The following is a 26123-nucleotide window of genomic DNA, read 5'->3' as shown; positions in this document are numbered from 1 at the left end:
TTGCTTTCCTGTACAGCTCAGAACTGACTAAAGGGTTGTGGGGCTACAGAAAGGTGGCAGATGGTGACATGCAGCTAATAAGCAGGGGCTTGTGCTCAGCTGTCAGTCAGAAGGCCCCAAAGCTTTTGAACAGAGGATTTCCACCCTGCCTCCTGCCAGGAGTTCAAGCCCTCAAAGTGAAAATCCCGTGAGATACCGTCTTCAAAGTAAGCAGAATTAGAGGTAATTTCTCCAAAAGACCGTATTTAAACAAACCCAAAACACTACCTAAAAGGGCATGGCTTCCTCAGATACCTGGCTCAGAAGAGCATTACACTTGTGAAATCTGACATTAACTACTGCTCACTGAGAAACACATCCAGAATCTTAATTTGCGGGGGAGGGGAGAGGGAAGAAGAGTGATTGCGAAAATTAACTGCTGGCAGTGCTGTAGCGGTGTCTGCTGTGTTCCTGGTGACTAATGAATCTTTGCCCTCTCAGTGGCAGCAAAACTGCACAACTGCCTGGCCTCACAAGCCTAGCAATTACTGCTGGAGGAATTAGTAGGAAATGAAAGTGAAGTACAGTTCCGTGCTGCACTGAGTAACAAAAAGCAGAAATGAGCTGTACTAATGAACTGGCAAGGGTTTACTTGCATTAAGTAGGTTTTTACTGCTTGCTGTTTAAGATTTACCTGCAAGTCATTTGGTTTTTTGCAAGAGAAAAATTCCTTTTAAAAAGACAGAGAGTACTCCCTTTAAATTACCTGAGCTGCTCTGTTCATACACCTCGGAGAAACCCAGCCCAGGTGGCTGGAGAACATGGAGGTAAGAGCTGTTGTCCAAGCAGTGTCTTGCTTTATACTCCACTTGTATACTTGGCATGCTTGGGAGCACACAATAATGATGTGCATAGCCCTGACCCCAGGTAGCTCTGCAGTAGCTGGCTGGAGATGCTAAGGATCACTACATGGCCACCGATGATTCTGCCAGCACTTTCAACCTTCTAGGAGAGGAAAATAAATGTCTCCTGGTTTTGTTTTCAGAACCTAGCAATAAAGACAGCTGAGGGTAGGTGCATACCCATAAGAGCTTGGAGAATGGTATCAGAATCGAGGCTGTTTTCTTCTTTTGTACCTTATGTGTCCCTCAGGCTTCCTGCTTGGATTTCTGGGGAGTAGAGAACAAAGGACTTAAATTTAGTGGAACCATTTGCATGTTCTTCGTAGTTAAAGCCTCACAAAGAGATCAGTTTGACCAAGGTCCTTTGTATATTTAAAATAGAAGTGTAACACCTGATACTCTGTCAGAGCCTATCCGCAATGACACTGCTGACAGAAACATACACGGATGTGGAGGACACTGGTATTGGCAGAAAATGATCTCTCTCTTCACACGGGTTTTACAAAGCTTAAGGAAAAGTCTGTTCTCAGTAAAATGCCTTTCTGGTGGGCATGGCAGAAGGCTTGAGATTCCAGTGTCATTTTGCGTTTTCTCTTTGTAGAAACACCTTGGTTTACATTTGAAAACTCTGAAGGTCAGAGACTTTGTAGAGTTGTGTTTGTGCAATGGCTTTGTGGAGGGACCTGATCCAGTTTGGGAGATTTGCTTATCGTGGCAGCATCAGTTCGTGTGAACTACTCATTAGTGAGTGAATCTTCTGTGCAGGCTGAGTGAAGTGGAGGAAGCGTAAACATTGTGCAGTGCTATTTGTAAGGGACTGAAAAGTAACTAGAAAACTATTTTTAAAATGTTTATGCAATATTTTTGTTAAGAATTGTGTATTTCAGCATATGCTGCTGCCTGTGAGGAATCTCTCACTTGTTAATCACTGTGTGCCTCAGGTTAACCCTTGCAGCTACAGTGACACACGTGTAAATAGAAGAAAAATGCACATTACTTTGTTTTTTGTTTGTCTATTTGTAGTACTTGTATGCAGTCATGAAGGAAGCAGCCGGAGATGTGGCGGACAGGGGGACCTCCTTTCTGGTTCTCTTGGAGTCTTGGCGCACTGGGCCTTTCTTGCTGGAGCAGAAAAAACAAATGGGTATGAATATTGGTAACTTCCTAATTCTTGTGAGTCTGCTGTCCTATGGCAGCTGTGGTAGTCCTGCTGCAGACATTCCCAAATGAAATTGGAGTTGTTGGGACTAAGGTATCCATGTACTTTTACAAAATGTAAGGGAGTTGTAGGGCAGTCTGCATAATAGTTACAGTTTTAATAAGACAGACTCTTCAATAATCTGACATTTCCCAATTTGAGGCAGAAGTAGCATGCGAACTTGGATCGAGTCCCAAGGACATATGTGTAAGGGGTCTGTGTTTTCAAAATTGAATGCAGGGGGCAGGTATGGAGAGTAAATACGTGGTAGTCACTGGCAGTAACATCTGTAATTCAGAAAATGCGTCATTTAGCTTTGTGTTTGTAACTTGGTCCTTAGGTACTCTTGCATTATACTTAAGTAATTCAGAGGGGTAGGTAAGTCAAAGCTTGTAAATAAAACACAATTTCAAAGAGAGTACCCATTTAAAGACCAGATAGCAGTCCAGTTTGATCATACATAAAGCAGCCATGCAGGCGGCTGTTGTCTCTTCTTGGTTAAATTATTCCAATTGCTGTCTGACTGGTTGGTCCATATAGTCATGAGGTCTTTCTGTGAGAGTAGCTGCTTTAAATAAAGTTGAAAGGAACCCTGACACAAGCAGTTAGGCAGTGACAGTCCCTCTTCCCAATAAATAATGAGTTACTGAAGCTTGAGGAGCAGAGAACTTTCGTAGTCTTTTGGATGCTACATGCAGATGCACACAGTTAGATGTGCATGGGAGGTAACTAGTTGGTTCCTTGTGTTGCTGTGAGAGCCCTACATCAGGTCCCCCAGGAGGAATGAGGGACCAGACTTTAAAATTCTGAAATCTAACAGGGTGAAAAATGAAACCAACATTATCTGTGTATCTGCAATTGCAGCTGCCACTGGAGGAGGAATTCTGTTTCACTTCATTAAAAGGATGACTTCATTTTTGCGTGGTGCACAACAGATCGGTATTAAATTGTTGGAGAGATTAGCAAACGCAGCACGTGTTCTCCAGGCTTTCTGACTTGGGCTCCTGTGGCTTTTCCAGGCAGCTCACTTAGAAACTCCTTTATTTTATAGATGAAGGAACAGTCAGAGTGTAATTGGCATCAGCAGCACATTGTGTCTCCTGTGGTGGTGTTAAGGTGACCCTTCTCAAAAACCTGCTGTACCAGTCCTGTTTCTCTCATGTGTTTCAGGAAAAGGAGGAGCTTTTGGGGCTCAGTGAATCAGGGCATCATCTTGCTGCCTGTACTGCACACAGCACAGGCAGTCCTTCCATGCTTGTGCCTGCCTCTGTTGTTTCAAATTGAGTCTGGGCAGAGCATGATTTTGAAACGTTAACATTGCACTGGCTTTCAGGAGTGCTAGTGAGATAGTAGGTAGGATTGCCCTGTTAAGGGGATGTTAAGGTGATATCTTTCAGACTGATCATGCAGCAGCTTAGAAACAGATGTTTTAACTGTATTGAGCCTAGAAGCCTGTGCACAGCTCTTGTTTCAGAGCAGTGTTTGGGCATCCAGGGTGGACTCTCAAGATGGCTTAAATACTCCTGCACCTTGATGAGTGCAGGAAGTTGCTGGTTTCAAGGAAAAGATGCTCAAAGCTACCCAGGTAACACCAAATTGTAAATTCATGTTCTGTTTTGCCTGTGTTTATGTGGTGATCCTTCACAACACTCATATGTGTCGCAGGAGGTAGTGACTTGGAGGCAGCTGTGTCCCAGCCATGGCTGAGCTTTGGAAGGTTTTTCACCAGGCAGCTGCTGGAGCCCAGGGCCAGCTGCTGGATGATTCTGCAGTTGATTGCCTCTGTGCTGGTGCTGAAGGCAGCAGATGCAGCTCCTGTGGCCCAGCCTGTGAGAAGGTGCTCTGAAGGTGGCAGGGCTGTGCTGCCTTTTCAGGGCAGCATTCAGCACTGCAAGACTGGGGCTGGGTACACTCTCTTACAGAGTTTGTAAGCATGTAGGAGGCATTAAGAGAGTGCCTTAATCTCTGTTGTAGTCTACAACTGTCACTGTACCACTTTGAAGCTGATCTAATGAAGGCCCTAGGGCAGTGACTAAGGCCCTGTTAAAACACATCTCTTGTTCATGTCCCCACGTCTTTCCTCCACCCCCTGCAATCTAAACTAGACTGAGTTACCCAGCGACTGGGGAGGAAAAGGAGTTAAAACATTGCCAGGTGAGACTTAACTCTTCGATGAAGGAAAGGATGACGTTTCACATGGGTAAAACTAGACATGAACATTTTCTCACCCTCTTTCAAGCATGTTTTCATTTTGCATCGTTTGGCCATGGCAGTTTCTCCCTCAGTCACATCCTATGCCATGGAAAGGGAAGTATATGTTAAAATCAGGCAAAGATGTTGTGCAATGCAAGAGTCTGAGAAACACAGGTGTTTCCTGAGGAGGCCTTCCCAGCACTGCTGACAAACATTTATGGGTGCAAAGATTAGGTCCACCACCTTATGAATTACACAGGAGTGTTCAGGTTTTGTTTCTGATGTTTGCTTGTTTTTCCCTTTTAGTCAAAATCCCTTCCTAGTGGCTGCGTTTGGAGCATGCTCTCTTACAAGGCAGGCTAACCACCAGGCCTTTCAAAAGTTTGGACGTTCAATGACTGCCTCTGACATGGTTTCAGAAGTTGGAACAGCTTTTAACAAACTTTTTGAGACCTGAAGCCAAAGCGGCAGAGAAGAAGGAGAGGACGAGCAATGACTGCAAGAGTAATTACATTTACCGTAGAATTCCCATAAGTAATGCACCCTTTCAAATGCTGTAGCAGCATTGGAATGCTAGGTAGATTTTTTTTTATTTTTCAGAATAGAAAAATATGATCAATGTAGATATTTTTTAAGAGTTTGGGATACAAAAATGTTTTGGCTGGAATAAGCTGTAGTTGCAGATCTGTTATAATATAATAAAACTAAACTGAAAGTATTCCTCTGTTCTTTTTGATAGTTATTGAGCAATAACTAAAGTGTGAACAGCAAAAAATAAATGCACTTGATACTTAGATAAAATTCTTCCACCAGCTCAGCTGAAGTTCTTGGATTGCACCAAGCTTGTCATGTTTTCCTTCTTAGACCCTCTGTCTAGAATTAGTTATTGCACTTCATTTTTGCCATGCTAGTATATTAAGCAGCAAAACATAAGCCTCTTTGGAAAGGGAATGCATGAGAGTTGCTGTAGATTTCGAATGTAATTAGTTGCCTTTTCCCATTCCCAGTCCCAGAGGCAACGCTTATTTTCAACAGGACACCCCCTTCCTACAACATCTCAGGGTGGGCTGGTGTTTGTTCTTTAAAAGGTTGCCCCATCTCAGAACAAGGCTGTACTGTAGGTATCTTAGTGTTAAACAGTAGTTATGTTACCTGAAAAAAATGTTTTCTATTCCTTTAGTTGGCCTTGACTCATCTAGAATTTGGTATGATGAACTTTTGTGGAGTTACCATTTGGAGAGGTGCTAGGCAAGATAAGAAACTCAGTGATCCCTACCGGAACTGGTCAGCCTCTCAGCAGTCACAGAGAAGTGAAGTGTTTTTAGAACTCAGATGGCCTGCTGAGTTAGAGCTCTGAGAGGACCAGCATATGGGTTCATAGGTGGGTATCCACCAACTGCAGACACAAAGGGCAGCCAGCAGCCTGTACCTGTGCCTTCTAGGGGTATGCAGGCAGCCGTACCCTGCAAGGCAAAGGCTGGCATAGGAAAAGGGTGGTTGGTGGTTAAGCTCCGAGTGCAGTGCCTGGGTTTAGGGTCTTTTTGCTCAATCCTTAGCAAGACAGACAGGATCTTTAATAGTTAAGGCCATACCTCACTGGCAGGGCAGAGGAGTGTTGGGTATAAAGGGGAAGCTGCATGCAACTTTGCACAGTATCATTTCTTAAACATTTGGAAATACAGTCAAAGCTTGCAGGGATAGAACCAATATGGAGAGAGGAATAAGGTCATGTGATGTATGTTTAAGTGTGTACTGCCCTTAAACCTGTAGTCTAGCCCCAGGTGTACATACTTCTTAAAGTGCAGGAACAAGCATATGCATCTTAGCTACTGCAGTAGATGTTCTGTATTCACTGCAGCCACTCTTTCCCAGTGCTCTAGCTCTAGGCTGGCATATGGTGCCATGCTACTAGTCAGATAGCTTGCTTGTTCCTTACAATAGCTGCCCACAGAAAGCACCTGGAACCAGAAAAGCTGCTCCAAGTATCTCCCCTCAACCCTTATAGTTGATATTTCTGGATGCACTGTGACTACTACCTCACCCCAATGCATTTTTGTTTTTAAAGCAGTTACCTATTTTTAAAATAGGTTTTTAAATATTTGCTCACTTCGGGTCTATGAGAGTTCACAGACTTTTTAAGATTAGAGCAACATCTACTCATAAAAGATGATGGGTTTTGGTGTTTAATTTAAGCAGTTTTGTAAACTGTCTACATCTCTGGGGAAATAAAGCTACTATTGTTTTTTCCCCCTAAAACTATTTGAGAAGCCTGACTCCTTTAAATAAAATCATAGCTAAAACTGATTTTAAAACAGCTACTGGATTTCTTTTAAAGTGAGCATATTTTTGTTTTTTAATTTAGAACATCAGTGGTATTATCATCTAAATGGCAATATAAGGCAAAGTCAGTCAATTACCAGACCTCAGTACAGGTTTCAACCTGCCGTGTTGGTTTTAAATCTACACAGAAGTTGTAACTCTGTTCTTCACTACTGTATACGAGTTGTTACGATTTTTAAACATTCTGGCAATGTAGCAGTTTCTTCTGATAGGAAATAAAAATAATAGCAAAGTGACTGTGTGTACTTTGTTTGGTGTGTTCCCACAGCAGCAGAGCTGTTCACCATCCATTCGAGTCTGCTAGAGCGATACAGCCACTAGCACATGTGAAGTACCGACAGAATCACATAAGCATCTGCCGAAGTGCTGATGAAGACACCCCTGTTCTCTCTAGGAGTAGCTGTAGCCAGAAAGGGAGCAGAAAACCAGCTACACCTTTTGCTCTAAATAATATAAAAGAAGGCCTTTATCCTTTTGAACAGATCACTTGTGTGAACTGTATTTCCAAATGAAATTCCTTGTAGCAGAAGCAATGTTCTTGTTCTGTTTCCATAAATTGATTTCAAGAAAGTATGCCAGCAGGTAAGTACAAGCCCCATATGCACTCAGGTCACCTCATGTGTAAGACAGACCTCTCTCTTTTTAACACAAACATGGCAAAAGGGGGCAAAAAGGTAACTGAACAGGTGATAATAACCCAAACACACTAAATTTATCTTCCCAGTTGTGATGGAGAGACCCTGAGCATGCTGCATTCCCAATGCTAGGAAAGTCTTGATGTGTTCTCTGTAGGAACAAACTAAAAAGCTTCCAGGCCTTACAGATAAGTGGATACGATCATACTGCAGTTAACAATTTCACAGGACCAAAACAGCAACACAGCAGTAAGGAAATACCTGAAGGCTAAAAGCGTCACCTCCTTCCATCTGAGAGGAAAGCACATGTTTAAAACATTGAACTAAAGCCTGTTTTGAGGGTGAAAACACTTAAGTTCTCACCTCTGTCTTCACTATGTTTTAATTCCCAGTGCCAGCTGAGCAGGGCAGGGTGTGAGGGTAGATCACACAGCAAGCAGGGCTGGGGCGGCGCCTGCATTTGAATATGCTGAGGCCAGTGTCAGGCAACGCAGCAGGCTCCTGGGCTGCCCTGTGGTTTGAATGCTTCCACATACCAGTTGCAAGTCCTCTATTTATTTACTTGCTACTAGTGGCAACAGCTTTGCTCAGATTATATCTTTCCATTCTGTCCATTCTGGTCCGAAGGTTTTATTTGGAAATACTAGTATTTACAACTTTGCCAAAACGGCTGAAATAAAAAACCCCACACATCCAAGAACAAAGAATCAGCTTTTTTCTTGAGCCTGCTGCTCTGCTTGCCCTCCTCCTTCCGCCATTTCCCACGTTGAAACAGCAGCTCTGTCCTGTAAGAAGAAGTGAGCAGGTCAGTCCCAGAAGTCTGGATCACATGGGTATCACATATGCAGGTAGTTGGAGGCAAAGGCTTTTAACGAAGCCCCATGCAGCACAGCTATTCAGCCCCTTAGGTAATGGAGGTGGAAATACCATCTCACAGGAATGCAGCTGTTACTAGTAACACCTAAAGTTGTCAAACAAAGCCAGGCAGTTCTCCCCAGTTAAGGAAAAACCCCACAATAGAAATGTTGCCTCTTTTGTGTGGGATGCTGTAGCAGTGTGTAGTCTGTATCCTGAGTAACCTCTGTTAAACTCAGGCACTCACATTGTCATGTTCAAATGGCTCATATATGTGGGAAACAGCTGTTAGGACAATACATGAGAAGGTGCTGAGTAACTTCTGAATTTCAGGACAATAGCCTGTTGCTGTAAGTATCTAATGCAATACTGGTGTATTTTTTACAGACAGTATTACAGCCAAACTGAGTAGTCCTGACTCAAGATCTAGAAGTTCAACTGCAATTATTGACAATAAAAGTTAATGTACAATGTTACATGAGCTCCGACTCATCAGAGAGGCTGGAATACAAGGTAGAATTTTCTTCAGATTAAAGTGAAAACTGGTTTTGATGCAAAAACGCTCAATAGTACACCTCACTTGGTAGCACAATCAGCTTACATTTCAAGGATGCTACTGCAATGTGAGAAGACCGGTGGATGTTTTAATCTGTTTGTTGCAAGTTCTCTAGCTTCAGACAGACAGAAAGTCCTCTGCCTTGAGCAGCATGAGAGGAGAAACCAGCGTACAGAAATCACAAGCTTACCTGCTGAAGGAGAAACTGCCCTTGCTACAAACCTGATTTTTAAAGGAATTAAGTTACTAGCATTCTCTAAGCTGCCATGCACACCCTGCACCAGCCAACCTCTCCCTGCCCAGCCCCGAGCCAGGGGTTCATATTCTGCACTGGGCAGAGATGAGGCCTGTCTGCTTCATGTGCTCCGTGGCACATGGACTGGCCTCAGCCGCACAGGACAGGTGTGTTACCGTGTGCTTCTCATGAGGCTCATAAAAGTTTCATGGAGATCAGGCTGGGTAGACAAGAGAAGTGCAGATTACTTCCGCAGGCACCTACAAAGCAAGCAGGACCCAGCTGCTCGGCATTGCGCTACCACAACATTTTCAGCAGCAGCCAACCCACCCAGCCAGGCAGACTTGTGCCAAGCACGAGGGTGGTGAGGGCCCTGCCTCGGGCAGGACTCTTGTCATGTCGCATCGCTCAGTTTGCGGGACTCCTCTGGGATTTGCAGAGGCAAGATCTGGGCAACATCCACAGCACACCTTCTCCAGGATCAAACAGAGCAGGATCAAAACAAAGCAGGAGCAGAGTTTGGGCGTGTGGTGTGTGTGCTCATATGTGTGCTTTGTCTTCACGAGCAAACTATTCTGGGACAAGCAGGAGACAGATTATGCCGAGCTCCAGGTTATTAAAAAAGACAACTGAAGTAACTGGAATAGGCTGAATCCTGACTAAGGGCAATTTCCAGGAGGTTATTAAACATCTGTAAATCCCTTTAAAAACAGAGCTGCAGAAGGGTGGAGGTGGGGCTGCAGCTGTTTTGCCAAACAGATCAAAAGGGGGTCACCTCCAAGACACTGTCTCGGTGCAGTTGTTTGGATTTGCAAACTTTCTTGACAGGTAAGTGGAGCGAGGATTTAGCTGTGTACAAACAAGGAAACAGATGTTCCAGCTTCCCACAGTCTTCCTTTGCTTTCACAGCTGTAGCTCACCACTGCTGCACTTGGCCCCTCACCCCAGTTTGTTTCAGCACACTCGCTTTCATCTGAGATCATGAGGCAGCTGACCACATTCCATGTTTGGATTTAATAGGTATGCTAACAAATGACAGCTCTCGCATTCAGCAGTTAAAGAGGATAAATGCTGTCACTCCCTAATGTCACTGTGCTTTACATCCTCCCATTGGTAAAACCATGTGAGAGAAAAAGAAGCAGCTTGGAGGGAGGGAGGAAGATGCTGGAGAGAAAGTGAGAGATTACTCTGTACGTAATGAGCAACACTGACCCAACGAGGCCTGGAGCAGAGGGGAGGAGGGCAGTGAAGCAAGAGGAATAACAGAAGCAGCACCTGTTAAAGCAGCAATAGAGCACCCTGAAACCAGGAGGAGACAATAACCCAGTGAAGGGATTTCTCTTGACTAGGAACCACCACTGGGGTAACGGAAAAGAACAGTGGTATTCTTTATAGGCCAAAAGTAGGAAGCAGGCTGGAGAGAGGAGTGGCGGAGGAATCTGGCAAAGTACTTATGGCACAGGAATAGGTGGGAATGGAGATGCTGAAAACAGATGCTTTCTCAGTAAGACTTGAAAGCATGGAGGGTAGAAGGCCGGCACTATTTTCTTAAGTCATCCAAGTTTACTTTCCAGGTCCTCTGCAATCATTTCAAGATTACACACATTACTCATACTTTTCCTTCTGGATTGAACTTGGGAAACAGGGATTTCTGAGCATTACGGGATTCTCAGTGGCTAAATAGCACACTTTAGTAACTGTAGAAGTAATAGTAACTGCAGAAGTAGGTACAGGTTGCACTGACGCATGAGGCTGAAGGGGAGCAGAAGACAAGCAGAAGACAAGCAGTGCAAGGGCTTGACTTCTACCACCTGCTGCTTCAGTTGCACAGCGAGCAGGGTACACCACCAAAAGCTGCCAGAGGGGCAAAACCAAATGCTGCCTTAAAAAGTGAGTAATGGCCTCAGGCAGAGGGTCACTTGTACCTTTATGTGGATTCCAAAGGCAGTAAGGTTTTCACGCAGACTGTCGCAGGCTTCCAAGAGAGGTCTTCTCTCCTGCATTAGCTGCTGCCTCTTTTCCTTCTCTTCCCGTTTTGATCCTTTGGCTCCTGCATCACCCTCCACTGGCGCAGTCCCTGCTGCCTCTGGCAGAGCAAGTGCATAATGACGGACCTTTGAGCGGAACTGTACGAGCTCGTCAATGACACTGGAGAGCACAGCAGAGTTGTCCCCTCTCAGAGCCTCCTAGAAACCAAACAGGTTGATTTAGAAACATCTGAGAATGATTTAATGGCTTTAAACTGACAGAGGATGGACTTAGATTAGGTATTTGGAAGTTCTTTCCCATGAAAGTGGCAAGGCACTGGCACAGGTTGCCCAGAGGAGTTGTGGCTGCCCCATCCCCGGCCATGTTCAAGGCCAGGCTGGATGGGGCACTGAGCAGCATGGTCTAGTGGAAGGTGTCTCTGCCTGTTTAGGGGGTTGGAACTAGATGGTCTTTAAGGTCCCTTCCAACCCAAACCCATATGATTCTGTGATTTAAAAGTCAACCCCAACTTAGTAGCATACACTGAGGCCTCACCAGCTCTTCTGGTTGTGCATCTTCCATGCATTGGTATGTTTAAAAATGTCACAATCTCATTAATGCTAGACAAAAAAGTTAGAGTGGAAGCAGTTCAACATATTCCTACCCAGGAAAGTGTCTTTTTTGGAGCTCTCATGTGAATATAACATGCTTCATAACCCAACTGTGGAATTCATTGCCACAGGAAACCTCTGAGATGCCCAAAGCATGCATAAATTAAAAAGGAATTAGACAAATTAATGGAAAACAGGCTGATAACAGCCAAATGACACAGCGAGGGAAGCCCAGCCACCAGCTCCGCTGACCCCTCAGCTGAGATGTAGCTCCAGAGCTGGAGAGCACAGCAGCCCCCTCCTCTGCCTTTGAGCTCCAGACCTTCAGGAAACACAAACCAGGAAAAGTAAGTACTTTGGCTTTAAGTCTCTAGACTATCCTTTCTCCTTGCATCCATAGGAAACCTCCCCACATCCACAGAACTTATCCACCTTATCCAAAGTTCCAGCTAGCCAAAAAGACCTGACCAAGCAGTAGCCACGGCACACAGTGAATGTTTTCTGGCTGCTGCCTGGCCTCCTCCTTCCCTCAGCCAGCTCCAAGCTTGCTCAGCCTCCTCTGGCTTGGCAGAGTCCTGCTGGTCAACACCATGGGAAGGGAATGGCCCTGCTTCTCCTTGAGGGTTCCGCTCCAATGGCTGGCAGGCTGAGAGCTCAGGAGCTAGCCGGAGAGGACGGCTCTTTGGCACTGACACAGCCCAGCTCCTGCTCTCAGCAGACACCATCCCTGCTCCTCATTACAGGCAAACTCCTAAGCAGGAGGAACAGGACAAACCTCCACCAAACAAGAAAACGCCACTGCAGCATTTTATCACCAAGGCACAAGAGGGGGAGCAGACAATGGAGCAGTGAAATGTAAAGCACATCAAGGCCGGGGGGCAAAGCTGCTGGCAGCAACGCTCAACTGGGAGCGTAAGAGCAGCTGAGTAATTAAAGCTAGAGGGGACTGTATTTAGTCACTGAACAGCAGGATGGAAATGAAAGGGAGTAGTTTCAGAGGTCACTGACTGAAGCAAACAAAGAGGAGGAGGAGGTGGTGAGGGGGAGGCTATTGAAGAGATGCTCAGTACTCTCCACAATCGTAAGAGGCAGCAAATTCCCCAAACTTTCAGAACATGCAAATGTACTAAAGAAGAAGTTTGAGATTGAAGAAGGTAATTAATTTAAGTGCCAGAAATGCTCAATCATAACCTGGGGCAGGAAAAAGAGCAGGATAAATGCTTAAATACAGAAGAGAGACAAAAGACAAATGAAGAGGGGAGCAAAAAATGCACCTCTACAAACACCACTGCCAAAGTTCCAACTAGGCACCTACTCTTAAGGCAAGGCAAGATGGGAGCTTTAGGACATGAACTGATCGGATTTGCACATAAAACACAGTGTAGCCTCTCAGGGCTGATATGCAATTTCTCCTCCTGCAGAGCCGACCACTCCAAAGAACTCCTAAGAATTTTTATATGGAAATTGGGTCCTTGCCTACCCCACCTGTTTGCCCCCAGCTGCATCCACAATACAGCACTCCTCAGCAGAGCCAAACCCCTCACCTTTGCTCCCCAGCTCTAAAACAGGCATGAAAGTTTCCACCCCTCATCTTTTCAGACAGATTCATCTTACCTGCCTGTGGTTGTCCAGGCTTCTTCTCTTGCCAATGCAAAGAGACAGGCAGCCTTATTTTATACAGCCACCAGGTTAAGATGAATCATTCCTTAGGACTGCCTCTCCACCGACTACTGCAGAAGCACAGACAGCTACATTAGATGTAAGGCTCATCAGCAGAGATGAATCCCATCCTGGGAGCAACACAGACCCCCCAGGCTATATGCAAACACCTAAATGAAGAGGGCCCAAATACAACTCTCTATGTTAAGCTTTTACACAGGCAAACTATCCCTCTCCCAGGCACCCCACAGACCCAGGCCCACAGTGGTCAGTGAGCTGCATGCCTGGGGCCACACAACTAAAAGGCAAGAGAGGCTGGATGCTGAGCTGTTGTAGGTAGTCTCAGGGTCAGAGAACAATCCCTTCACAGTTTTATTTACTAGCTTGTGGCATCCCACAGACCCTTCTGATGAAGATTTTGATTGATTCATTTGCTAGAAGCACCAAGGGACAAAAGAGTCTGACAAGATCCTTCCTTCCTATCTCTCACCAATGCCTTCTGGTGACCTTGCTGCCCCAGAGAAACCAGCACAGCATGCAAAAAGAAAAGCATTCAGACACTTACTTCAGCAAAAATAGAGGTGCAGCAGGCACCTTCATATAGACATCCCAGAGGAATCCAACTGGATGGCTAATTTGCCACCCAACTTATGTCTGTAAGTGTTTAGTACGCCACTGAGAATTAGCATGACAAACCATGGGTTATGAGGAGTTACACACAGCCATATCACATCCGTTTTTATGAAAGAAATTTTGTGGGAAAACCCACAAAGAGGCAAAGTAAATAAATACATTTATTGCCTACTTTCAAAGGGGGAATAACATTATTTGTGTTTTCTTATCCTCTTCTCCCCCTCCCCTGAAGAAATCTTTGCAGACGTTTCTCTAAGGAAATTTTGCAACTTCTTGGTATTCAGCTCCAGACCCAAGCAGAAGAGGAGCACAGAACAGTCTGCTTGTCTCTAACACCTTGTGTCATTTTAAGTGCTCTCTTTCCATACTTCAGGTCATCACCTCCATACTTATAACTCTCTTCCCTGTGCAGTACTTTGCTTTGAGCTTTTCTCTCCCCCTTTATTTTTCCTCCGCATTCCTACCTTTTCAAACACTAGAGGATTTGTAAGGTATTTCCAATTATGGGCCCTCTCTGCTGCCCTCCCCTCCCTGCACCATGGCTTTCTGCAGGAGTTGGAGCCCAGCTCCTGCTGTGCAGGGAGGTCACAACCACAAATACATAAATATTCTTATGGCTATAAAGTCAGACTGGGTGCAGCCATCACAAAGAAGAGGAAGAGCCAGTGGAAAGCCAGGCACGTAACAGGACCAACTCAAAGGCCTCCAAAGCTAACTTCTTCTCATCTCATTCCTGACTTTCATTTCCACAGCACAACTGCTGCACAAGTCAGACGGGAGTACCTCTGAGAAGAAAAAAGATCACACTTTGTTCCATCTGCTCACATGCTCTCCTCAGACACCACACAGAAACTGCAAGCAGCACAGAAAGGTTTACTAAAACCATAAATAACTTTGTTACATCTGATGCTTTCAGAAAGCATTCTATAAAATGTAACGCTGGCACTGCTATCATATACTAGTACACACAGAAGAGATGTTTCATACCTGTCTTTCTCCAAAGGACATCCCAAGGGCATTAAAAAAGCCTTCTATATAGGAAATAATGCTTCCATACACAACAGAACTTCTAGGAGATCCAGCATCCTGTTTGAAAAACACTCAAAAGAGATTGTCCAGTCAACATATGTTACAGAACTCGGCATCTCTCTCCAGCCTAGTCCACAAGGGAAAACTGCTACTAATCATATAGATTTACCTCCACCAGTATCACCTACCCAGACAGGGACTTTTACAGAGATATAAAAGCATCTCACAACACAAAGGGAAAAAGATTTAAGTGAACGGGGGAGGGGAAGAGTTTATCACCAGCATGTGCAGTGAGGAGAAGAGATGCGTGAAGCTGCCATGCATTACATGCACAGTCAATTAGACCTAAAAACAGCACTTCTGGGCATGAAAGGGCTGTGTGTGTGAAAACAAAATAAAAGAACTAAACCCCAGCTTCAAGGGCAGCTATAAAACAAATGGTTAAAAAGACCCCAAATCCTTTTTTGAGTGTCTTATTGATTTAAATAACATGAAGGCTGCTTTGAGATAGCTTATGGCTTATCTTATCATGCCCTGGGAGCACCAGCAAGCAACAGAATCATGCTTTTAACACTACATGCATTTCTTTCTTTCCTCCATATTTATTTCACACACACAAAGAAATTAAAATCAAGATTAAATCGCAGACCAAGAAGCAATTTCAGGGACTAACCCTTGCCTGATAAAGAGAGTGATGACACACACAACCAATTAGCAGCTGGGACTAGATTTCACCCAACATCTCCATAAGGGCCTAAAATCATAGAATCACAGAATGGTTTGTGTTGGAAGTGACCTTAAAGCTTATCGAGTTCCAACCCCCGTGTCACAGGTGGGGACACCTTCCACTAGAGCAGGTTGCTTGAGGCCCTGTCCAACCTGGCCTTGAACACTGCCAGGGATGGGGCAGCCACAGCTTCTCTGGGCAACCTGTTCCACAATATAAGATAAGCCATAAGCTAAAGTCTGCAAAAGACCTGAACTAGAAGGAGCTGAAGCGGAGCACTGAGGGGAAGAGACATGAATGTGCCAACTAAGGTAAGAATGGTGAGAAGGTTCGGGAGAGGAATGAGTAGTTACGTGTACGTGAAATTACTACACCGTTCTCAAAGGGAAAACACTACACGCACAGTCATTAAGAGGTAATGCTAAGGCAGCTGGGCTGCACCCTGGAGAACTCCACCACAGCAACCAGAAATCCGAGTCAGCTGCCCTGCAAGCACCCCACCCCATTCTCCCAGAAATGGCTGACAGAAGGAATTCAGGGGAAACAAGCAATGCCTGGCAAATGAGGCTACGTGCATTTAGTAGTGCTAACCCTGTTACAGAGCCCTGCTGCAAACTGGTTTGGGTCACAGATTCCCTCAGAGAGTTGTTTTGTAAAGATAAGGCCAAGGACAGAATGTAACGCCAGAGCCAAAACAGGACCGGGAGGAGGCAGGATTTCTAAACCAACAGCCTAATTCTCTCTTAGGATCAGGTATTACAATGTACTCAATGCTCCTTTTACAGCACAAACATGGTTAACGTGAGGACATCAGCATAAAGCACCGCAGTAACAAGGCTGAGCTGCTCGCCTTGGGCAAGAAAGGGAGCTGTTGGTGAAAGGAGACCCAGAAGTGCTTCAGACAGTGTTTACTGCTCAGGTCTTGTCCTTACCAGACGCTTCCTTTGTGTCAGCATGGAGAGGTCTTAACAGGGTCTCAATTTGCCAAAAGCCATCTGAAAACAGGCTCCTGCAGGCATGCTGAGGCCACAGTTACAATCTGCCTAAGCCACTCGGTCCCCAAAGCTGAACTCGCCACTGTGACTGCCCCATGCAGCTGGGACTGTCTGCCAAAGCACCAGCCCCCCCAGCAACCATCACCCCCCGTTTCCCAGTTTAGGTTGATTTCTGTGCATTGATATTATGCAAAGAAGCAGGGTAAGAACATAAAACTAGCACTAAAATTACCAGCGTGCCACAGCGGCTTCAGGCCTTTCAAAAGCCTTTGTTATAAATAATATAGGGCAGCAGGAAAGAAACATCCTCTGCACACAAGGAAGCGCAAAACAATAGCTGCACACAATTCCTGCTATACGGTCAGGACAAACGGGCACCACTAAGGTCAACAATTTATGGAGCTTTGTTTCTGCTGGTTTCTTATGTGAACAATAAACTAATCTGTTTGCATTAAACAGTAGGACAGTGGACAGCTGTCATTTTCTGATCTCTGTATCCTAATGGGTTACCTTAGTAACAGCCTTAAGCTGTCTGTTGCCATGGTGAATGAGGTCCATAATTGCTGCAACAGCCCTGGAGGTGTCAAAGTCATCTGCAAACGCAGCCTTCACGGTTACTTTTGTGTTGGCTAGCCTTCAAGAAGAAAAAGTAGCATTTAAGATAAGACAAACAAGATGCCAGCAGTACGCTGGCTTCATCAGGGAGTCATCAAAAGGATGCTTTCATTTTCTTCCTAGCTGTCCTATGATGGGTGATGCTACACTGATAAGGGGGAATACATCTTTCAGCTGCAAAGGGAAAAACTTGATGCATCTCAAAAGCTGAAGTTCTGCATCCATTCAATAAATACATGGCTAATCACAGGAGCCAACAATGCCTTAGCCCATTAAAGTCAGATGAAAAATGAGATTGATATTAAGCATGTTAAAGATTTTGCTAAGTTCTTTTCTTTTTCCAGCAGCCCATTTTTCATTCTAACAGCATGCTTCTCTTCCAAAGCCACATCACACACATCCAGTGCGTGGGAAGAGTGCTGACACGGGGTCTGCCAGGAGTCCTGTTGGCAGGATCCAGCTCAAAAGCAGGCACTGCTTCCTCATTTCCCAGGCGAGCCTAATCCCAGATCCCGGACTCTGCTTGGCTTGGCCCAGATGGAGAGGTCTGGTGGGACTACACCTGGGTTGGAGCAATCCCAGGCACAGCTACAGACTGGGCAAAGAAGAGATTCAGAGCAGCCCTGCGGAGAAGGACTTGGGGGTGTTGGTCAATGAGAAAATGAACATGAGCCGGCTTCAGTGTGCGCTCGCAGCCCAGAAAGCCAACCGTATCCTGGGCTGCATCAAAAGGAGCATGACCAGCAGGTCGAAGGAGGTGATCCTGCCCCTCTACTCTGCTCTTGTGAGACCTCACCTGGAGTATTGTGTGCAGTTCTGGTGTCCTCAACACAAAAAGGACATGGAACTGCTGGAACAAGTCCAGAGGAGGGCCATGAGGATGATCAGGGGACTGGAGCACCTCCCGTATGAAGACAGGCTGAGGAAGTTGGGGCTGTTCAGCCTGGAGAAGAGAAGGCTGCGTGGAGACCTCATAGCAGCCTTCCAGTATCTGAAGGGGGCCTATAGGGATGCTGGGGAGGGACTTTTCGTCAGGGACTGTAGTGACAGGACAAGGGGTAACGGGTTTAAACTTAAACAGGGGAAGTTTAGATTGGGTATAAGGAGGAAGTTCTTTGCTGTGAGGGTGGTGAGGCACTGGAATGGGTTGCCCAGGGAGGTTGTGAGTGCTCCATCCCTGGCAGTGTTCAAGGCCAGGTTGGATGGAGCCTTGGGTGAGATGACTTAGTGTGAGGTGTCCCTGCCCATGGCAGGGGGGTTGGAACTAGATTATCTTGAGGTCCTTTCCAACCCTAACTATTCTATGATTCTATGATTCTATGACTGTTTGTGTAACGGCATCAAAAGCCAGCGGGCAGCCAGCACTCATCACCACAGAACCAGTGCCAGCCACTGCCACCACTCGGAGCTGGGCCGTGAGAACAGCAGCAGGAATAAATGGTGAGCTGTGAACAGCTGCTGGCAGCGCACTCTTGTACACAGCCAGGTGAAATGGACCTCGATAGCACTGACCCAAGAGTGCTGTTTCTCCACCTCCCTCAGGGTTACCTGGGGAAAGTCAAGCTATCCCAGAACCTCTGGGGCTATCCTGAACCCCAGGAGAGTGATTTTTGCCTGGAATGCCTCCCCTCAGGTATCAGATGGCTGCTGCCCTAATTCCTTCCTCACAACACTCTTCCCTGCAAGCTTCTCCCTCTATGCTGAGTATCTATCACTTTCCTAATTAAGAGCTCTGTTTCATTTTGGTTGGGTTTACATCTACTGATGCACAAGTTGTGCCCTCCCATATATCCCCCACTGACAATCCATTTCAACTTCCCCACGTGCCTCATGTCTCTCAGCCTTATCTCTCACCAACAGGTTACCTGCAGTCTCCTGCTGAAGGACGTGCTTTTGCCCAATACCACAGCTAGTTAATTCAGCTCCGCTTCCCTGTAACATGTTCCAGTGCCCCTTGCAAGCCTTAGCTGGTGCAGCTGTAAGCTCCCCAACTGCAAGGTGTCGGTACCACAGGGAAGCCATCTCACACTTCTACAGCACTTACCCTCTGATCCTACATCCCAGTCCCAAAACTGTCTGCACATACATTGCTTCAGGGTGCTCAGCTCCCTCCCTTCTTACCACAACTCCAGAGCACTGCACTTATCTCAGCTTTACACCCAATGCACAGCACATCTCTCTCCTGGAAGATGATCTGCTTTGCTAAGGGACTCCGAAGGAGATTCTCCTCCTCAGGGCCACAACCGACAATTTCTTTGTTCCCTGTGACATCTCTGCCCCTGGCCAGTTTCTCAGTAACCCCTTCTCTCCTCTGCTGAACACCACAGTGCCAGCCAGCTTGATTACACACTCATGTGCCTAAGGCATACCACTTTCCAGCCATCCTCTTCTTCAGCCACTAACACACAATTCTAGTTATAACCCTCACAACTTCAGTCATAGCTTTGCCTTTTGCATCATTTGAGAGGGACAAAGATGCCTGTGTTAGAACAGGCACACTAGATAAATAGCACGGATTTTAAAAACACAATGAACTAAATGTAGCAGACTACAAGGAAAAGCAGCTGGCTAGGAAAAGAGGAAGAATGCCCTGTCTTGGTGAGGGCTGGCAGGGAAGGTTGCCTCTCAGTCCTTCTTGGCCTGCTTCTTAAACTGAACTCAGAACACCACACTGTTCATCCCTCTGAGCCTGTCAGCAAAACACTGTTCACATAATCACAGTCTTTAAAATACGGGTGCACTTACCTTTCCCACAGTATGTCTTCTCTAACAGGGTCACATATCAGCTGTCCTTTTATATAAGCATTTGCATCTTTAATAAATGAGGAGATTGCCTGAAGAAGGTTCTTTGCATCATCCATGCTCTCGTCACTGAATTCTACTGCTACAGAGAAAATAAAAAACATCTATTAGGATGTTATGACAGAGAGAATGGTGTCTGTCATACATAGGAACAATATTCTGAGACAAAGTCATCCCAGGAAAAGTTTGTTATTATTTGTCACAGTAAACTTTTCTTACAATTAATTGCACATTTAATTAAAACCTCTATTCTTCATGCACACTTGGTGAATTAAATCAATAGAAAAAACAATTACTACATATGACAAAGTAATAACCTACTGGAAAGGTATCAGACTTATTCAAAAACTGTCTGGAAACTGACTGAAGCATTCGCTACTTGGCATTATTATTATTATTGAATCTGTGAAGTTATTGCTCCAAAGCATTTGGATTGAATATATTTCTAGGCATCCCCCCAGATTTCAGTTGGCGAGGCATACCCACCTCTAATTTTGTTCCTATTCTAATTTAGGTAACCATCACCTGTATTTGGAGACCTCCAATGTGCATTCACAGCCCAGAAAGCCAACCACATACTGGGTTGCATCAAAAGGCCAGCAGGTCGAAGGAGGTGATCCTGCCCCTTTGCTCTCATGAGACCCCCCCCTTGGAGTACTGTGTACAGTTCTGGTGTCCTCAACATACAAAGGTCATGGAGCTGTTGCAGAACATCCAGAGGAGGGCCATCAAGATGATCAGAGGGTTGGAGCACCTCTGCTATGAAGATAGGCTGAGTTAGCTGGGCTTTTTCAGTCTGAAGAACAGAAGGCTCTGGGTAGACCTTAGAGCAGCCTTCTAGTACCTAAAGGGGCCTACAAGAAATCCGGAGAGGAACTTTTTACATGAGCCTGAAGTGACAGGACAAGGGGAGTGGCTTTAAACTGAAAGAGGGGAGATTCAGATTAGCTATTAGGAAGAAGCTCTTTACTATGAGGGTGATGAAGCACTGGCACGGTTTGCCCAGAGAAGCTATGGGTTGCCCAAGGAAGTTGTGAATGCTCCATCCCTGGCAGTGTTCAAGGCCAGTTTGGACGGGGCTTTGAGCAACCTGGTCTAGTGGAAGGTGTCCCTGCCCATGGCAGGGGGGCTGGAACCAAGTGGTCTTTAAGCTCCCTTCCAAGCCAAACTATTCAGTGATTCTATAAGTATCACACCAGAGCTGATTACTTGAATGAAAGCACCATTTGCAGCCAGCGAAATATTGCTTCACCATTTTATGCCTGACCTCTGCACTAAGGTACAGCCAAACTACAGTTTGTAGCGTACTCCTAATCTCCACTGAGCTCCCACAGCAATCTCACCTCTGGTCCTACACACATTACAGCCAACTACTTTGTGCAATTACACAATACTGCCCAGACATAGACTCTTTACAGCAGATAGTCTGAGCAAGGGGGCAGATCTAAGAGGACAGAAACAGCCAGATGCAAGACCTGATCTCAGTTCCACTAGCCTAAATCCCAAAGAAGCCTAAATGTTTAAACAGACTTTCCATATTATTTACCCCAGTATAACTAAGGCAAAGTCTGGGCCTATGTTTATCAGATTTTCCACTTGAGTGTAATTAAAAATCTGCATTATGGCCTCATTAACACCAGTTTTAAAAATTAAGCTTTACTCAGCTTGGAAAAAAAGACTTACATACAGACTTCTGGAAAACAGTGAGATATTGAAAGCAATCATTTATATCCAACAAGATTACTCAACTGATTACCCTGGCTACAGAAACTCCATGAGGAATACCTGATGAAAGTTTATCCTGATGAAGCCTGTTTTGATTAAAGCCATTCTTCTTCCCCGATTCATGGCACTTTCCTAAGCCACCGCCTGCAGGCACTGCAAACCCACAGCACGGCACTGGCAAACCCAGCTCTATAAACCTCTACTGTACTCCCTGCTCCCTCCCTCTTTTGAATCATTGCTACATTATCAAATCACAAAACACATGTTTTTTAGCACCACCAAGTAATTAAAGACCAGAGAGACCAAAATGTTACAGTCCACTCAGGTTCACAAAATCACTGCAGCGGTTCTGGTGACCAACAGAGTGTTTTGGGACATAACCCTGCTGCCTGCAGCGGGCTCACAACCCCTCCACTTAATGCATAAAGCAAAGGTAGTGCCATTACTTGCCAAGGCAAGCTTAGAAACTGCCAGCCATTTGGCTTTGGTTTATAGGACAAATACTTATATATATGATGGTGCTGTGTTAGCCTTTTTTCTTCTGTTTTAAATACACTCCCAAGTGTTCCCAGCTGCAGCCAGGGAGCCATTTACGTGTGCACAGTGTATTTCATCTCTTGACAGAGACCCATCGCATGTCACCATCCTGCTGCCTCACCCTGCAGTGGCAGTACTCCCCACTGCCTGCCCCTCTCCTGCTCCAAACAGAGACTTAATCTGCAGCAAACTTCCCACCTGAACGTGCTCCTACCATGGTGGGGATGGGCAGGTAATAACCAGCAGTATCTTTACTATCCCAAGCTTCAAAATATTTCAGAGATACATGGCATTCCTGGTGCCTTCAGCTGCCTTAGGAAAGGGAGGCTCTACCAGGAGGCTTCTGCAAGCATCTAGAATTATTAACAAGCAAAGTACTTCTCAGTCCAAGGACTGCACCTCTATCAAGGCTTGCATGCTGACAGACACTAGCAAAGCCACAGGGCTTTAACCATGCCATCTTTCCCAGTTACAGTGCTAAAGGTGATTCATCTGAGGCAGTCAGAGGCCCACTAAAGTAACACAGCAGGTGTTGCCCTGTGCTCCACCATTCCCTTACCATGCCAGGATAGCCAACGGGCCACAGACAGTTAGGGAACTACCATATGCTTTTGGCAGACTGCCATAAACTGGTAAAAATGCTACGGAATCAATATTTTCATATTGTATATGGAAAGCTCTTCCAGTTCAAAGTAGCATCTGCCTGCTACAAATACAACAGTGTAGACAGGGAAGCTGACAAAATCTCCCACACCTCTCCCCACAAGCAGTGTTCACCAAGCCAAGATGAGCATTAGGTTATTGAGGTGTAAGGGAGCTGCACTGCACCACAGAACTGCTTGAACACCCAGTAATTCCACAGAACAAAGAATGATAACACAGCAGGGAGATAGCTATTCGCAAGCCCTTGTCATACCCTACAGGAATATAAGGCAAAGCTCTACCTAGATAGATCTCAAAAAACAGCTGATTGTATCTGAAATACAAGTGACTACAACAGAGGCAAATCAGAGATGGAAGTAATTCATTAACTGAAAGTGCAATTAGCTGAGAATCACACTTAACTGCAGCTCAGGAAGGTATTTAGATGAATGACTGTGTACTGTGCTCAGTAAAGATGCTTTTCTACACAAGAACCAAAGAACAGCCCCTCAGAGCATTGACAACCTTTTCACCCAACAGAGGGACACTGCAAGGCACCGCAAGGAGCACTCACTCCGCCACGCCTCTGCACTGCCAGCTTGGGAAGCATGTGTGCGTGGAAAGCCATATCTCAGCAAATAACAGGTTTTTTTATCTCACCTGAGCTGTATCTGCTGCGCAAACAATACATCCTGAATTGATCCGATGAAAATTTCTCCAGGAAATCCTAAATTCCACCCATAAAAAGAAAGGTTTAGCAGTACATCTAACAATTACTTCAGGGGTTGTTCCACTCCCTTACACCAGTTTCACAGCACATTTCAGGCAAACATGACAATCAATCTTCATAGTTTAAGATACTGGTTTAAACACTGGTTTAAAGTCTAAACTAAGTAAGATTTAACTCCATATAAGACAGATGTGCACCTATACAAGACATAAATATACACACAATGTCACATACAAGACAGTGAAAAGTACTTTGTAATTACAATCATACACTGTACGAAAACCTTTGCAAAACCAAACTAAAATTACCAAACTAAGACTAGGATACAAGCTTGCAGGAAAGTACAGGTCCTGAGTTTTGAAAGCTTAAAGGAAAAAGAAAGATTTCTTGAAACGTAAGGTAAGTGTACCTCTTCTGCAGGACTAGAATACGCAAAACCCGGGAGTTAACAAAAAATAACATCTTTTAATATTGCTAGAATTCACCTGTATTAATTATGAAACCTCATTAATTATACCCTAATGTTTATCCAGCTTTAAAAACAGCTTACTACAGGAAAGAGTAAATTATTACTATTTGTGTAATTTATACTAATAATATAAAGAAATATTTAAACGCTTGAAAGGTACACTGGTAAAACAGTCAACACTTCCAACTCTGCTCTCAGCAAGACTGGACACTGTGGCAGATTGACTGTCAACACTACATTCCTGCTTCTTTTTCTAACTTCCAAAGGGCTGATGGTAAGTTTGTAACACTGAAGTGCCACTGAAACAGCAAATCATGACAAGAAATCAACACAAGTAAGAAAATCTGGAAAGTGTAATTTATGTCCTTAAAGATGCGTATTTTGAAGTTGAGCTTCTGCTACCAGACTAAACCAGCTTGAACACTGAAGTTACCCAGCTGCCAGCAACATGCTGCCTCTCAAGTAAAACCAGAAATAACTGAGGCAATCAGGGCAAGCTAAATCAAGAAATAAACAGTGATACTGCTTGTTTCAGTGGGTGGGTTTTTGGTTTTGTTGTTGTTTGGTTTTGTTCTTTTAAATAAAATCTATGTAACTGAGCGTACCCATGGTGCCCAGAAGCTTTCCACTAACATAGAGAGGGAGAACTATATGAGTAAAGTACAGAAATAACTTCAAACCTGGCAAATGACCATCCAAACCAAAAAAACAATTTAGCATTTTATTAAAACAGTACACAGAAAGCATCACACCTCTTTCAAAGCAGGTTGCTCGGCCATGCATGATCGAAACATGCTTGACTTCAGAGGTCAGAACGAATAGCTATTAAAAAAAAAAAGGTTGGGGGAGAAATCAGAGAAGGGGACAAGGGGCAGTGAAAACAGGGCAGCTGGATGTGGAGGGTACAAGGTGACTGTGCCTGGACGACAGCCTGGAATACAGGCAGCCAGCACCACAGGAAGGTCCCTGGCAGGCTTCCCCTCTTTTGGAGTGTAAAAACTTCCACATAGGGCTTAACTGTCAAGACGAGGGAAGGCTGTACAGGAAGAAATTTGTTTTACCAGACCAAAAGTCACTTACAGGGAAGGATTAATACTAGTTAGCCATGCCTAAGGGCAGAAATTAAAAGCAGAGACCCACAAGCGAAGGGAGACAGACCTCAAGTTTTTGTTTTCTCAGCACAAAGAAGTCCCACTGCAGATGTGGAGGGAACATTTTTATATGTTACTTCTAATTGCATGCATTGCATCTGTGATCATTTCTCCACCCTGTTCATGAAACAACTGTGAAAACCATGAGCGATGGGTAATTTTCTTGGGGAGACAGGGCTTAATTGTACCCAGACAGCATCAGGAGAATTAAGAATAAAGCGGCTCACATTGAACTCCTTTTTAAAGGGATTTTAATTAAGTCTTCCAAGAGGGCAAAGGGGAACATATGTGCTGAAAGAGCTTCTCAAGCTTTGTCTAAAGGAAGGAAATTACCCACTTCTGGGAATAAGTGTCAGCCATCACTGGAGCCACCCTAGCACCAAGCACAGCTGTATCACACATGCCTAGCACAGAAACCCTGTCCCAGGCTACACCAAAAACTTTGGGATGCAGTAAACCAGGACATATTCACATGGCTTATGGGTGCCAAAGACAAAGCTCTATGTGCAACAGCAAGGTCACCATAAAGGAGAATACAAGAGACCACTGGCACAGTGCAGTTGCGGGACACCCAATGCTGACACTGTGTCCCATTTCACCTAAAGCAGAATGAGGAAGTATGTCTGCTCTTTTCTAAGTCGCAAAAGCATATGCACTATTAAGAGCAGACAGACAAGAACCCATCACTATAGAACAGAATCACTTAGGTTGGAAAAGGCCCTTGATATCATCAAGTCCAACCACAAACCTATAATGCAGAAATCTGGTACTGGGCACAAATGCTGCTCCTACAAACACTCTCAGCAAGATCACGTTATAAGCAAGCCCCGAGTCTGAGCAGGTTTCTTACATCTGGATCCACAATAAGAGGTACACACACCAGCACTAGAGAAACACCCTGCTTCAGGTCTTTCTCTACAGCACAAGCACACTCTCC

At 45.0% G+C, this 26123-nt stretch overlaps 2 protein-coding genes across 15 annotated transcripts in view; one reads left to right on the top strand and one right to left on the bottom strand.

Moving 5' to 3' along the window:
* NAXD (NAD(P)HX dehydratase) overlaps positions 1-6848 on the top strand; it is a 50552-nt gene extending 43704 nt beyond the window's left edge. For all 9 annotated transcript variants that reach the window (XM_065677916.1, XM_065677922.1, XM_065677917.1 and 6 more), the window contains 2 exons: positions 1905-2025; positions 4579-6848. In XM_065677916.1, the coding sequence (XP_065533988.1) occupies positions 1905-2025; positions 4579-4729 (272 nt within the window). In that variant the 3' untranslated portion in view covers positions 4730-6848. The remainder of the gene's footprint in view (positions 1-1904; positions 2026-4578) is intronic.
* A 1013-nt stretch (positions 6849-7861) lies between these two features.
* Positions 7862-26123, bottom strand: part of CARS2 (cysteinyl-tRNA synthetase 2, mitochondrial) — a 42833-nt gene continuing 24571 nt past the window's right edge. For 3 of the 6 annotated variants that reach the window (XM_065677928.1, XM_065677929.1, XM_065677925.1), the window contains exons 10-16: positions 23497-23563; positions 19876-20014; positions 17026-17149; positions 16453-16540; positions 14752-14864; positions 10819-11079; positions 7862-8032 (exon numbers count right to left, since the gene is read on the bottom strand). In XM_065677928.1, coding sequence (XP_065534000.1) covers positions 7955-8032; positions 10819-11079; positions 14752-14864; positions 16453-16540; positions 17026-17149; positions 19876-20014; positions 23497-23563 — 870 coding nt within the window. In that variant the 3' untranslated portion in view covers positions 7862-7954. Of the gene's footprint in view, positions 8033-10818; positions 11080-13086; positions 13203-14751; positions 14865-16452; positions 16541-17025; positions 17150-19875; positions 20015-23496; positions 23564-26123 lie in introns of those variants that run through there. The other 3 variants (XR_010612311.1, XM_065677926.1, XM_065677927.1) reach the window with 3 other exon arrangements.

The sequence above is a fragment of the Lathamus discolor genome, chromosome 4 (genome assembly GCF_037157495.1).
Source record: "Lathamus discolor isolate bLatDis1 chromosome 4, bLatDis1.hap1, whole genome shotgun sequence".
NCBI lineage: Eukaryota > Metazoa > Chordata > Aves > Psittaciformes > Psittacidae > Lathamus > Lathamus discolor.
This window is presented reverse-complemented; position numbering and strand designations above follow the sequence as displayed.